Below are 13,074 nucleotides of genomic sequence, written 5' to 3'. Positions count from 1 at the left end.
TTAACTTTTAAGGACACCGAGACCATTTTACACGCCTTCATCTCATCACGCCTGGATTATTGCAACAGCCTTTTCACCTGTTTAACCCAAAAATCTATTGATCGACTCCAGACTGTCCAGAACTCAGCTGCCAGGCTTTTAACCAGAACAAAGAAATATGACCACATTACTCCTATTTTAGCTTCATTACACTGGCTCCCAGTATGTTTTAGAATTGACTTTAAAATTCTATTGATCACTTTTAAAGCTCTTCATGGCCTCTCGCCTTGTTATATTTCTGAACTTTTAGTCCCATACGCACCAGCACGTACCTTGAGATCCTCGGGCAGAGGTCTGTTGTCTGTTCCAGAGTCTCGACTGAAAACTAAAGGGGACAGAGCGTTTGCTGTCAGGGCCCCGAGGCTCTGGAACAGCCTGCCCGAGGAAATCAGGTCAGCTGAATCGGTGAACTCTTTTAAGTCCCTTCTTAAAACATACTTTTATAGGAGAGCCTTTCCCGATCTTATTTGATTTGATTTTATCCCTTTTATTTTATTCTATTTTCCTTATTTTATATTTATCTTAAACGTGTATTTTAGTCTTTTCAATGTTTTCTTGCTTTTATCTTGTATTGTTTTTGTATTATTGTCTTTTGGGTATTATTGTCTTTACACTTGTTAAAGCACTTTAACTAGTTTTTGAAAAGTTATTATTATTATAATAATAATAAAGGTGTTTACACCTATACTCAAACACTGACTGGAGAACATTACATGTTTTCAATGTTTTGACGGACACGAGGAGAACCTGCAAATTCCACACAGAAAGGCCAGGAGGACCGGGGTTTGAACCCGTGACCTTCTTGCTGTGTGAGGCCACAGTGCTATCCACTAGTCCACCGTGCGTGTTCTAAAACTGCTCAGCTGATGTTGGCATGACAAAACAGACAAGCAGACAGCGGTGTTGGTTATTTAGCTTGTTTGTTGTGTTGCTTAAGTGACTTAATACGACTTTCTATCTTTGTTTAAAGGTGTGTAACATGCAGCACTTCCTGCTAAGTCTACATGTTTTTGTGAGTAGCCTACTAACTTGTTAGTGAAGCATTCAGACTCTTTGTCCTCACATTACAGATTTTTATTTATCTTTCTGTTGGATCTGGAGCATTGCAGCAGCAGCTGCTGACGCATATGTGTGATACATTAAATAAATAATGCATTCTGGATCCATGAAATAAAACTACAGGAAAGTGTTGCAATGACAAATACAGTGAAGGTTAATTTAATCGTGTGCAATGATGAATAAGGAATTTTTAAATGCACTGGTGGAATGAAACTAAGTCCATTTACTCAGGTACTGTAAATTTGAGGTACTTGCACTTTAAATTATTTCCATTTTATGCAGCTTTATAACTTCTACTCCATTACATCACAGAGGCAAATACTGTACTTCTTACTCCACCACATTTGTTTAACAGCTTTATTTACTAGTTACTTTTAGATTAAAACCCTTCCTGTCCAGTGAAAACCATGTATCTGGATAAGTATGCATGGTCCCAAAGCTGAAAACAGGACTGTTTTTCTGAGCTCATTAAAAGTTTAAAAACTGCTCTGAAACTCTGAATATTCCATCCACCAATGTTTACTCGAACAATGCTCATGCATGTATAAATCATGCTCATACAATGGTCATGCTGAAGTTATGACTCACGGAAAAATGTAACTACATGCAAATGCTCTGTTTGTATTGCGCCTTTCTAGCCCTCCGACCTGTTACACTACATCACATTCACCCATTCATACAGGTGCTCAAACAGAATCTAACATTCACACCGATGGAACAGCCATCTTTTACATGGAGCTTGGAGGAAACTGGAGGAACCGAGGATCGAACCGCCGATCTTCCGATTACCGGGCAACCAACTCTATCTCCAGCCGCCCCGCACAGTAAAGTAATAATTCATCTGAAGAGGAGCTGTACAACCTTTATTTAACATGAATAGGTTTGATCTGATCGCATTCATTACTTTACACACATTCACTTTGGAAGCTTCCCAGCAACAGTCTGAACTGCTGGCCACTGAGCAGTTGGGGTTCGAGGTTTTGGTCAAGAGCACTCCAGCCAGTGTTGAATGGAGTGGGGTCAGTGTCTGGGGTACTCCTGTTCCAAACAGGAAGCAGCATGAAAACAGAGAGGAATAGGTAATGAGGACAAAGAGAACACAATCAATGTAATTAACATCTGTCGCTCAGTCTCATATTGAAAACTCCACCTCGAGTTAGTCAGGTACACTTATTAGTGAAGGGTTAACCACATGACTGGCAACTCAAACATGGGGAGATTATTTACCCGCTCATTTATAAGTAACTTCACTATTATTAAATGGAAGCTCACATGCTGGAGACCGAAGGAAACATCTGTCTTGTCCTCTGTATCTAAAAAAAAAAAATCACTCTGTAACATTGTCTGCTGTAACACATAACTGTTGCTACATTTTATTTGTACTGTATTGATGCAGATTTGGTTCACATTTAAAATGCAAATCTCAGAAAATTTAGCAAAAATGAATAACGCATCCCAACTCTCTCAATCACAGAGTATGTAGGGTTGTTGGATGTAAAAATTGTACAGTGGTTAACCCTGTTTTTTTTTTTTTTTAGCTGTACCATGCTGAACATCTACACTGTTCAGTCCTCTCTGTCCTGCTTTTATTACAGACATGTGCGCTAACCTCATCCTCAGTGGTCTAGACTCGAGCGTAATGAAAAATGGTGTTCCGCTAAAACAGAAATATTAAATAAACAAAGAGAGACATGTGACAAACTGTTGAGAAAGGCTCTGTTCCAAGGTTGGATTTTTAGTTATTAGCGTTTCTATAACTGTCAATGGCATGGTGATTGAGAGTTTCGTACTTCTGGAACAAAAACTAAGTTCTGGTTGCACTTGAACTCACTATGGGGGCTATTTTGGGGATCCCCTGACTTTTCCTCTCGTGACACCAGCATGTCAAAGCTTTCACTTGTATATCTCAACATCTACTGGAGGGATTGGCACAACATTTGGTGCAGACATTCATTGCTCCCAGATGATGTATTTTTATGACTCTGGTGATCTTTTGACACTTTTGGTTTTGAGTGAAATGTCTCAATAACTGTTGGATAAATTGCCTTGAAACACATTGAAGCCCTCCTCTGTATAAACTGTAATAACTTTGGTGATCCCCTGACTTCTTATATGGTGCCAACATCAGGTCCAATTTCCAGTTCTTCCAATAATTTGGTTTACGACCAAATGCCTGCAAGACTAATGACATTCCCATCAGTGTCAGCTGTACAGCATGACAATGTTAGCATTTAGCTCAAAGCACAGCCCCATAGAGCTGCTAGCACGGCTGTAGATAGTTAGACTTGTTCAAGACAAGATTACATAATTTTAACGAACTCCAGTGACTCATCTGAACTCTGATGCATCATGTGATTTACTTTTTTTCCTCCCACTGAATTCATGAATGTTTTTGTGCATCAATTTTTGTTTTGCTGAAAATTTAAAGAGAAACGGTCATCATTTAATCAAAATGTCATTTCGGCTAGCCTTTATTGATCCGTCAATTATTACACCTCAACCAATGGCAGTCTATTATGTATATCTTAGCGGTTTTTATGCTGATTCCATTTGGGTGTTTTGAAGTTGCTTCAGCTTTACCAGTACGTTGATCCATTGAGATTCGGTGTAGATGTACAGAGCTTCTCTGTCTGTCCGCAGCACCATCACGTTCTCTCCCCGCAGCCTCCTCATCTGTCTCTCTCCATCTGCAATAAAGATCTGGAGAAAGACAGAAATGAGCCTGTTTTACACTGTGAACTTTTGAACAAGTGTGTTAATTAATCATTTCTACCTCATCTAAAGCAGTTGAAGCTTAACATTAGGCTTACCCATCAGAAAAGTATGTATTGATCAATGTAGTGGGTTTCATTCAGCAGTGTGTGTGACACTGACCGTCGGGACTCTGCCCAACAAACGTTGTGGGCTTTGAACCTGTGAACAGTTGCATTTGGCTGGAGGACCTCGGTTTCCTGCGTCTCCCTGCAGGCCTGGTAGGATGTACACTACAACACAAGGTATCATTAATCAGGAAATCCACATAGCTGATCTGTACACCACCAGTAAAACACATTCATGCCATATTCTGTTGCTCCATGTTTCTCCTTTTTAATATATATTCTGTTATTCCTCACTAATTGATTTCAGTTTCATCTTTTTCGTTCTTTTAAAAGCAGCAGGAAAGTGAAGGGATTATTAGTCATTTTGACCAAACTCTGTGCTTAAGTTGTTGCCTGATGGTCAAAATCAATTATAAGTCCATCTGTGATGTGTGTTCATTAGAGATGTTTATATCTATGCATTACTCTTGCCTATAGATAAAGTTTGTGCAGTGCTGTACCAGCAACTCCAACTTATTGACAGTAATGTGAACCTCACACACATTTACAATCTTCCGGTTAGGGGTTAGACATGACAAAGACTGTGGTGAATAGAGAGCTGTTCCCAATTGGGAGACCTTTCAAAATGCTGGTTAATCCGTAGCCTTTCCTCCTGTCACGCACCTTGCCCTGGTAGTCCAGGCTCTCCAGTCCGACCACGCAGTCCTGCAGGACCAGGACGACCCAGCTTTCCTGTAGGTCCACGAGATCCCATCAAACCCTGCACACAGTGATTTATTCACATTGAATAACTGATAGACCAAACAATTAGCCAGTTAGCCGGCAAACCAACTGGGATACCAACCTCTTACAACCAGCTGTGTCTCTACAGTATAACGGAGGCAAATTGTTCAATTTAGGCCTGAGCCAAGTAGATTTTTACTCATAGCTACATTTGGATATGCAAGTTTGCGCTGTGGGGACTCCTGTCTCAACCATGCCTGGTAGAATTGTTGTCATGGATAACGTGTTAGCAAACAGACCAACAATAGGGTTGTGGCCTCATTTATAGCCACTTGGGAAGCACAACTTGGGGCCTGACAGATGCACACACCACTTAATAAAAACAAACCCGCAAAATGTAACCTACTTTAGACCATCTCAAAAACATCCTCGACAGTCAATATGTCAATCTGTTCAGTAATGTACAGTACACCATAGTTACTCTGCTGTAAGATATCACCTATTACTTTACATTTTTAACCACCAAAAAGTATTCATCATTTAACAAGTGTTGAACTGATCATAATCAATCTGCAGAAATACCATGGTGACAGTGTTTAAACACAAATTCAGTAAGATCGATCAGTGATTAAATATCAGTTCTCTGCCAGAAACAGCTGGCTCAAGTCAGCCTTTTTTATGTGTACATCTGTTTGCATGCATCTGTTTATACCTACCATGGTTCCTCTGCCACCAGGTTTTCCTCTGGGTCCTTGCTCACCCCTTCGCCCTGCATCGCCCCGCAGACCTGGGTCACCCTGAAACAGCACAGCACAGAACACCATGCCTTCACAGCTTAGAGTACATTCATAGTGTATTCGACTGTGTTAGGTCAGCCAGTCTTCTACCTTCTCTCCTGGCGCTCCAGTGGTGCCACGCTCACCCTAAAGAGACACACAGTTTGAGGTTCATTTTAATAAATATGTCACATTTCCAGCAACAGCAAATGAAAGAAAATAAAACATTTTCCCTCACCGTCTCTCCACTGGGTCCTCTGTGTCCTTTCATACCTTTATCCCCCTAATAGATGGATATAAATAAATAAAAAGAAAAAAGAAATGAGAGGCAATCGTAAGTGTTGCTTTTTAAAAAATGCCAGTGTTGTTCATATATAAAATAAAAAAAGACTTAATCATTAATCATCACTTACCCTGAATCCCTTACGCCCTTTGCTGCCCTGTAAATGCATACACGAGTGTAATTGGTTTTATAATTTTCCCACTGCCATCATATTGCACACCAGGCTGCACCAGTGTGTGTTTCCTGTGCTCCTCACAGCAGAGGATAACCACACTGACCTGCAGTTAAATAGTCTTGCTTGCGAGGGTTTAAAAGCGTCTTCGTGTAGGTTTTGAAATGTTTTCAAACTTTTTTTGTGTGCAAAACCAGTAAATACTGTATAGGACAGTTTGGAGAAACATCAAACCTTTAACATGTCATTAGGACAGGGAACACTGTTCTATTCTTGTCAACTGGAAACAAAAACACACTGTGATGGAAAAATTATTTTTTTAAAAATGTGTTGTTGTGAGCCTTGTACGTACTCTAAATACATGACTCCTTTGGGAGCAGTGGGCAGACTCAAAAAAACACTGTACTACTGAATCTAATTAACACCGCTTCCCTTTTACCACATGACCCACTTCTGCTGTTAAAGCTACATGTTAATATACATGTTCTTATGTGTGATTTGAACACACGATGGACAAATGGCAAACAATGCATTGGGTAAGTGGTATCATAACTTCAATTTCTCTGTCACATGTTTGTAAATAACATGTTGATGACCAACATGTCCAGCCAGTAGTAGTAGAAGTCGCTGACATATCCACTTATATTATGTGTGATCATTTTGATCATTTATAAGTTGACATGGGTTGAATCAATGCAGCACAAATCAAAGCTACAATGTACCTTTATCATCCCAGGAGTTCCTATGTCTCCATACAGGCCCCTCCAGCCTCTGTCACCCTTCTCCCCCTGTGGAAACATCAAATCACAGCATGTTAGAGTTTTACTTAATTAAAATTAATGCAAATACATTTGTTTTTGTTTGCCACATCAAGTGATTACAATACTAATCACAATTGTAGTGAAAGAGAAGTCTAAACGTCCATGACTTTGTTACTCAGAAGTAATTTCTCAATGTTGACAGTGATAGACAATTTGTGACATTTGTGGTTCAAGTTGTGATAATCGAAAGAGAGGCGATATTTTTCATACAGCTCTACATTTGTTTTTTTGTTAGTTTGTTTTCTGTAATGGATGCACAAAAGTATTTGTGGTCCAGATGCTGTCATGTGACCTGCAGTTCTGACAGTCCAAAGTGAGGTTTCTGGGAAGCTAGAAATAAGATTCACCATTAGTGTCTAACAGACATTAGTGCTATTGTGCCAGTGCTTCACGCTTAATGTGCTGTTTTGAACACTTTCCGATGACAGAGGTATAAATTCTAAAATAACGTCCCAGCTGTGTTATGGTTGAGACAGACTGTCAGTAGCTGCCAGTGACATGTTCCTTTCCATCCATGTGTTTTCCCTTTTCTGTTCTCCTTGTGTGTTTGTCTGTGAGTCAGTTGGCGTGGATGTGGCTCCCATTCCTCTCTCTCTGTGCTGTCCCATCATCATTCCTCTATATCTATCATTTAGCTGATGCTTTTATCCAAAGCGACTTACAGATGCTAATTATGTCAGAGGTCGCACGCCTCTGGAGCAACTAGAGGTTAGTTGTCTTGCTCAGGGACACATTGGTGGACGTGTCACAGCGGGGGGATAGAACCCGGGTCTGTCTCGCACACCAAAGGCAGGTGTCTTATCCACTGCACCATCAGCACCCTTATCCTTCAATAACCCCTGTCTGAGTCCTGCACTTGAGTCTGCCTGTAAAACACTGTTATGCAAATGAACGACTAATATTGGAGCCTTCAACACAATACTAGAAAAAGGACGGTCAATTGAGTGACTGATTACATTTTGTGTGTAGTTTTCAGTTTCCGGTTCTGCAGTTGGCAGGATTATCTACAAACAAGTGTCAGTATCTTTGAAAGAACACAAAATAGGAACACTACACAGGTGAAAAACATCACCACAGTGGCAGTAAAACCCAAACTAACGATTTTCTTCAGTGTAAACATCAAATCAAGAGTGCCTTTCAAAGTTAGATTACATAAGCGGTCTTTTAGATGTGAGAGCACTGTATGTCAGCATCTGATAGTGGGGTTGATGGACATGGATAGTCTTTCTGTGACCTTTTGACCTGGCTGTCCCATGTATCCTTGTGTTCCAGGTTCTCCCTCTGGACCCATCACACCAGGTTGGCCCTAAAATACACATTACACACAATTTGCGACATAACTTTTCTTTTAATAACCTTTTGCTCATGGAGTCATCTCCTTCTATCTTAAAAAAAAGAGACTTTTGTTGAGAAGAGCTTCATGTGTACACAGTTGCAGCAATATGGGGTTAAATGCATTTGTGTGTGTATGTGTGTGTGCATGAGCGTGTTACACTGTACCTTGGGTCCTCTTGTTCCTCTGCAGCCCTTCAAACACAAACACCATTATAATGTACTGTATAGTGCTAATTAAATAACACAAAAACATTGTGTGAACTGTTACAGAGACCGAGTATGGAAAAGCTTATCCTTCATTTTCTGAATCTCACTGCTTAAATCAATTATTAATGTACACATTTCTTGTTTTATGGTCCCTAAAAGGACCAGCATTCATAACCGAGGTCTTTCGTACCTTTTCCCCTTTCAGTCCCGTGATGTGTTCTGTTATATCAACCTGAAGAGTTGAAGGCAGACCAGTATGATTTCATGTGCAAGTTTTACCCAAGAACACATTTAGATATTTTATAAATCAGTTTGTTAATATTTCAGCATTTCAAATAAAAGCCACTCTGTGCAGGATGTTCAGATATTGGCCCTCCCCCTAGAAGTATAATCCATTGCTACAGCAAAGCACATTTGTGTGTGTGCGGTCACCATCAGCTCTGCTTTCCGTTTGACTGTAGGAAACAGAGGTGGTGGAGGAGGAGGAGCCATGAAGACTTCACATTTCCGAGCTGACCACCTGCTGTCTCTGCCAGATGGAAATCCTGCACAGACAGACAGACGTAATACATTTGCTGAAGTGACCCATTATTGTTCCTCCAAGCTTGTGTGTCAGATCACATAGTTTTGAGTACTACCACAACATTGATTACGCTTGTTGTGAAGAAGTTGTTTCACAAGCTTTACCCAAGCACAGGACCCCATCTGATCCACAATCATGACAAGTCATCACTGTTTAACGTGAGCCAGCTTTTACCTCAGCTGATGTGGATAAAACTCCGATCGTAGAGGGCTGCATCTACACTCGAATTACAACTGCCAAACACATCCCGTTCACAATTTAGGAAAGTAGTAAACAAAGAAGAGAAAAGCCAGCATTATTACTGAGACTGCTCTCTCTGGTCTAAATCCCCGTGTGTGAGTGGACAGAGGTTCTTCACCATTCAAGAGCAAACAGCTGAGATAGAACAGGGATGACTGCTATGAGTGAATGGATTTACTTCAATAAGTGATTTATGGTGAGCATGTGAAAGAGGCTCTCAATGATTTATTTGTTGAAGAGAGATGGGTCTCATTCAACCTTGTGTTTGGTGTGTTCCACGACAAATTTAAGTCCCAGATGGGTTTAAGTTTGCCACCTGGTTCTGAGAGAAGATGGGGCCACCATTACTCCCCCACCATCAAGGAAAATTTATACACGTTCTGTCAAGTGTCAACTAGGCGCCAACTTCACAACAGCTGCACCTGGCTTGGATGAGCGGTTACAGTTTCATCTCAACATCTGGCTACCTCTCTCATGTTTGCACTTACTGCTTGTGATAGAGGAGCCAGCCGGCTGGAGGCCACTGAGCAAGGCAGTCCATCCCAAAACTAGCTGAGTCAGCATCTCCTCTTTTCCTGCAACAACAACTGAAAGTTAAACTTTATAAATACTATAATGCAATAGAAAACATGAATATGTGCATGTACAGTGAGGAAAATAAGTATTTGAACACCCTGCTATTTTGCAAGCTCTCCCACTTAGAAATCATGGAGGGGTCTGAAATTGTCATCGTAGGTGCATGTCCACTGTGAGAGACATAATCTAAAAAAAAAATAATAATAATTTGTTTGCAATTACAGAGGTCAAACGTTTCCTGTAGTTTTTCACCAGGTTTGCACACACTGCAGGAGGGATTTTGGCCCACTCCTCCACACAGATCTTCTCTAGATCAGTCAGGTTTCTGGGCTGTCGCTGAGAAACACGGAGTTTGAGCTCCCTCCAAAGATTCTCTATTGGGTTTAGGTCTGGAGACTGGCTAGGCCACGCCAGAACCTTGATACGCTTCTTACAGAGCCACTCATTGGTTATCCTGGCTGTGTGCTTCGGGTCATTGTCATGTTGGAAGACCCGGCCTCGACCCATCTTCAATGCTCTAACTGAGGGAAGGAGGTTGTTCCCCAAAATCTCACAATACATGTGCAGAAAAACACCCCCAAAGCATGATGCTACCACCCCCATGCTTCACAGTAGGGATGCTGTTCTTGGGATGGTACTCATCATTCTTCTTCCTCCAAACACGGTTAGTGGAATTATGACCAAAAAGTTCTATTTTGGTCTCATCTGACCACATGACTTTCTCCCATGACTCCTCTGGATCATCCAAATGGTCATTGGCAAACTGAAGACGGGCCTTGACATGTGCTGGTTTAAGCAGGGGAACCTTCCGTGCCATGCATGATTTCAAACCATGACGTCTTAGTGTATTACCAACAGTAACCTTGGAAACGGTGGTCCCAGCTCTTTTCAGGTCATTGACCAGCTCCTCCCGTGTAGTTCTGGGCTGATTTCTCACCTTTCTAAGGATCATTGAGACCCCACGAGGTGAGATCTTGCATGGAGCCCCGGTCCGAGGGAGATTGACAGTCATGTTTAGCTTCTTCCATTTTCTAATGATTGCTCCAACAGTGGACCTTTTTTCACCAAGCTGCTTGGCAATTTCCCCGTAGCCCTTTCCAGCCTTGTGGAGGTGTACAATTTTGTCTCTAGTGTCTTTGGACAGCTCTTTGGTCTTGGCCATGTTAGTAGTTGGATTCTTACTGATTGTATGGGGTGGACAGGTGTCTTTATGCAGCTAACAACCTCAAACAGGTGCATCTAATTTAGGATAATAAATGGAGTGGAGGTGGACATTTTGAAGGCAGACTAACAGGTCTTTGAGAGTCAGAATTCAATTTAGACAGGTGTTCAAATACTTATTTGCAGCTTAATCATACAAATAAATAGTTAAAAAATCATACATTGTGATTTCTGGATTTATTTTTTTAGATTATGTCTCTCACAGTGGACATGCACCTACGATGAAAATTTCAGACCCCTCCATGATTTCTAAGTGGGAGAACTTGCAAAATAGCAGGTTGTTCAAATACTTATTTTCCTCACTGTATCTATCTCTACCTACTGAAACTGTCAATCAGCTGATGGTTTTAATAGAGGATCTCCCATTCTGTTGAAGTTGTTGGACTATATACATACGTGAATACATACATATTTCTTTAGGCTGATTTAAAAATTGGTTACAAGGTCATGGGAATAAAAAAAATTCTAATTAACACAGGATTTACACCAAAAATTATTAAATTGATATTTTTTGTACTTTTTTAATTTTCTTTTTAGATTTATTCTTCCTGGAAGCCAGCGGGGCCACAACAGAAAACGTGCCACATGGGACATCCTTGCCAACATGTTCCATGATGTTGGGAAGAGGATTGGAAAGGGATGACTGACAAAACTCTCTATGGCAATGGAGACGTTGCTCCTATGTAAGTAATTGTAATATATATTAAACAATCTGAAGTCACACAGCATTCTTAAGCAGTGTTCAAACTGGCATTAGCACTACTTTAAAAAAACACAACCATGCTTATTAATCAACGCAGAGGATTGGGAGTCAAGGCAGGGGGTTTCAGAAAACATTGCAGGGTCTGTTGGCTAAAAAAAAATTAAGTTTTAATGCCACGCAACAACACATCATCTGGCAAAGCACTGAGTTGGCCAAGATACAGTATGTGCAAATACCCATTTCTGGTAGACTCTGAAACTTGACTGTTACATTATGATTGTTGTCATGCAAAATAAAATCATTTTTGGTGTGACAACTTTCTAGAGTTGTTATATAGTTTCTCATAGTATTATAAACAATTATACAGTGTTTTGACATCTAACAAGCCATAAAACGCATGGATCTTTAACTCTAACCAGCCTTCCTGGGTGATATTTCATGGTCTAATCGGCACATGAGGACATGCCTCCACCAAGCTTTTGAACGCAGTGCTGTTTTCGGTCTGAACACTGTCTTAATCTCCAGAAAATACCTTGTTTAATGTGTACAAAAGCTGAAGTGCTTTCCTGATGTCTCTGCTGGTTCCAGGTCATGGCCAATTTATAGTTAATTACATTACCACTTGTTATAATTTGTCTTTTGTCTAGATTAAACTACTGTGAATAACAGTGTTGATTACTGATCTTTAGAGGTGAAGTGGGTTTTATTACATGTGGACAGAGCCAGGCTGTTTCCACCGTCCTGCCCCGACTCTGCCTCCGATTGGCTAATCCTAACCTCAATCCTGCCTGCAGCTGCCATCTCCCGCAAGGTTTAAATGTCATGTGACACGGTGCCATTTTGCAGCACCGGCGAAAGTTGGACACAATTTCTAACCATCATGCCTTATTTTATGTTCAGCATGTATCACGTTAAGTTAGCACTGCGCAGCGCTGCATGAAGTCAAACGCAACTAATGCATTTCCACCTGTTTAAAGTCTTTACACTGGGCTAACCCTTGCTAGGCTCCTTACACGCTTAACTTAAGGTGGGTCTCCATCATTGACAGCGTTGTCCTGGACTCATTTGTGCAGTGATGTTCACAAGAGAGAGGATGTGCTGCGCTACGGCGCTCTGCAATCAAATACGATTTTAAATAGGCCTAGTAAAAAAAAAAAAAAATAGAAAATCAATATGTGGTGGTCAGCGTGTATCCTTTTGTAAAAACTGTTGGTTGCAATGGGGGTTCATGAAATTTTGTATGGAAATCTCCTTGTGTGATTACAGATGCTGTGAGGGTCAACTCTCCCGTGCTGCCACAGATGATATTATCTTAAAGCAGAAAATATGGTGTTTCAACCTGGCAGCAGAGAGGGGGAGAAGCTCAAGGAGATGTGCCACTATCAGCATCCTTATGGAAGATCCGCCCACTGTTAATTCCTTAAGAAAAAGTATTTAGGTATGTAGGGGTTCTGCATGTCTTGAAACATGTTAAAGTTAGTCTTTTTCATTAAATAAAAAATGCATTTGATAATTTT

The 13,074-nt window shown here is 40.7% G+C and overlaps 1 protein-coding gene and 1 long non-coding RNA gene across 5 annotated transcripts in view; one reads left to right on the top strand and one right to left on the bottom strand.

The window, feature by feature from the left end:
* Positions 1 to 13,074, top strand: part of LOC123974428 — an 18,644-nt gene extending 5,570 nt beyond the window's left edge. For both annotated transcript variants that reach the window (XR_006825848.1, XR_006825847.1), the window contains 2 exons: positions 11,392 to 11,537; positions 12,824 to 13,074. This is a non-coding gene — a long non-coding RNA (uncharacterized LOC123974428). The remainder of the gene's footprint in view (positions 1 to 11,391; positions 11,538 to 12,823) is intronic.
* On the bottom strand, positions 1,961 to 9,874 carry LOC123974427 (acetylcholinesterase collagenic tail peptide-like). Of its 3 annotated transcripts, XM_046055136.1 has the most exons (16): positions 9,856 to 9,874; positions 9,546 to 9,632; positions 8,667 to 8,779; positions 8,425 to 8,466; positions 8,193 to 8,219; positions 7,927 to 7,998; positions 6,594 to 6,659; positions 5,830 to 5,856; positions 5,655 to 5,699; positions 5,528 to 5,563; positions 5,357 to 5,437; positions 4,581 to 4,677; positions 3,973 to 4,082; positions 3,679 to 3,798; positions 2,371 to 2,411; positions 1,961 to 2,136 (listed from the first exon to the last, which is right to left on the bottom strand). In XM_046055136.1, the coding sequence occupies exons 2-16, from the start codon at positions 9,619 to 9,621 to the stop codon at positions 2,004 to 2,006; spliced, it is 1,086 nt and encodes a 361-aa protein (XP_045911092.1). In that variant the 5' UTR covers positions 9,622 to 9,632; positions 9,856 to 9,874; the 3' UTR covers positions 1,961 to 2,003. The 3 variants fall into 3 exon arrangements, with proteins under 3 accessions (XP_045911092.1, XP_045911093.1, XP_045911094.1); XM_046055137.1 differs by lacking the exon at positions 5,830 to 5,856; XM_046055138.1 differs by lacking the exon at positions 2,371 to 2,411 and having other exon boundaries at positions 1,996 to 2,136.

The sequence above is a fragment of the Micropterus dolomieu genome, linkage group LG07 (genome assembly GCF_021292245.1).
Source record: "Micropterus dolomieu isolate WLL.071019.BEF.003 ecotype Adirondacks linkage group LG07, ASM2129224v1, whole genome shotgun sequence".
In the NCBI taxonomy this organism is placed as follows: domain Eukaryota; kingdom Metazoa; phylum Chordata; class Actinopteri; order Centrarchiformes; family Centrarchidae; genus Micropterus; species Micropterus dolomieu.
This window is presented reverse-complemented; position numbering and strand designations above follow the sequence as displayed.

What these genes read in the sequence shown, in the direction of transcription:
- LOC123974427 (XM_046055136.1), bottom strand. Translation starts at nt 9,621, where the DNA reads ATGCTGACTCAGCTAGTTTTGGGATGGACTGCCTTGCTCAGTGGCCTC. An exon ending in GAACTCCTGGGATGATAAAG is followed by an intron (nt 5,857 to 6,593) that starts GTACATTGTAGC and finishes ATGCATTTACAG; the next exon opens with GGCAGCAAAGGGCGTAAGGG. An exon ending in GAGGACCCAGTGGAGAGACG is followed by an intron (nt 5,564 to 5,654) that starts GTGAGGGAAAAT and finishes GTGTCTCTTTAG; the next exon opens with GGTGAGCGTGGCACCACTGG.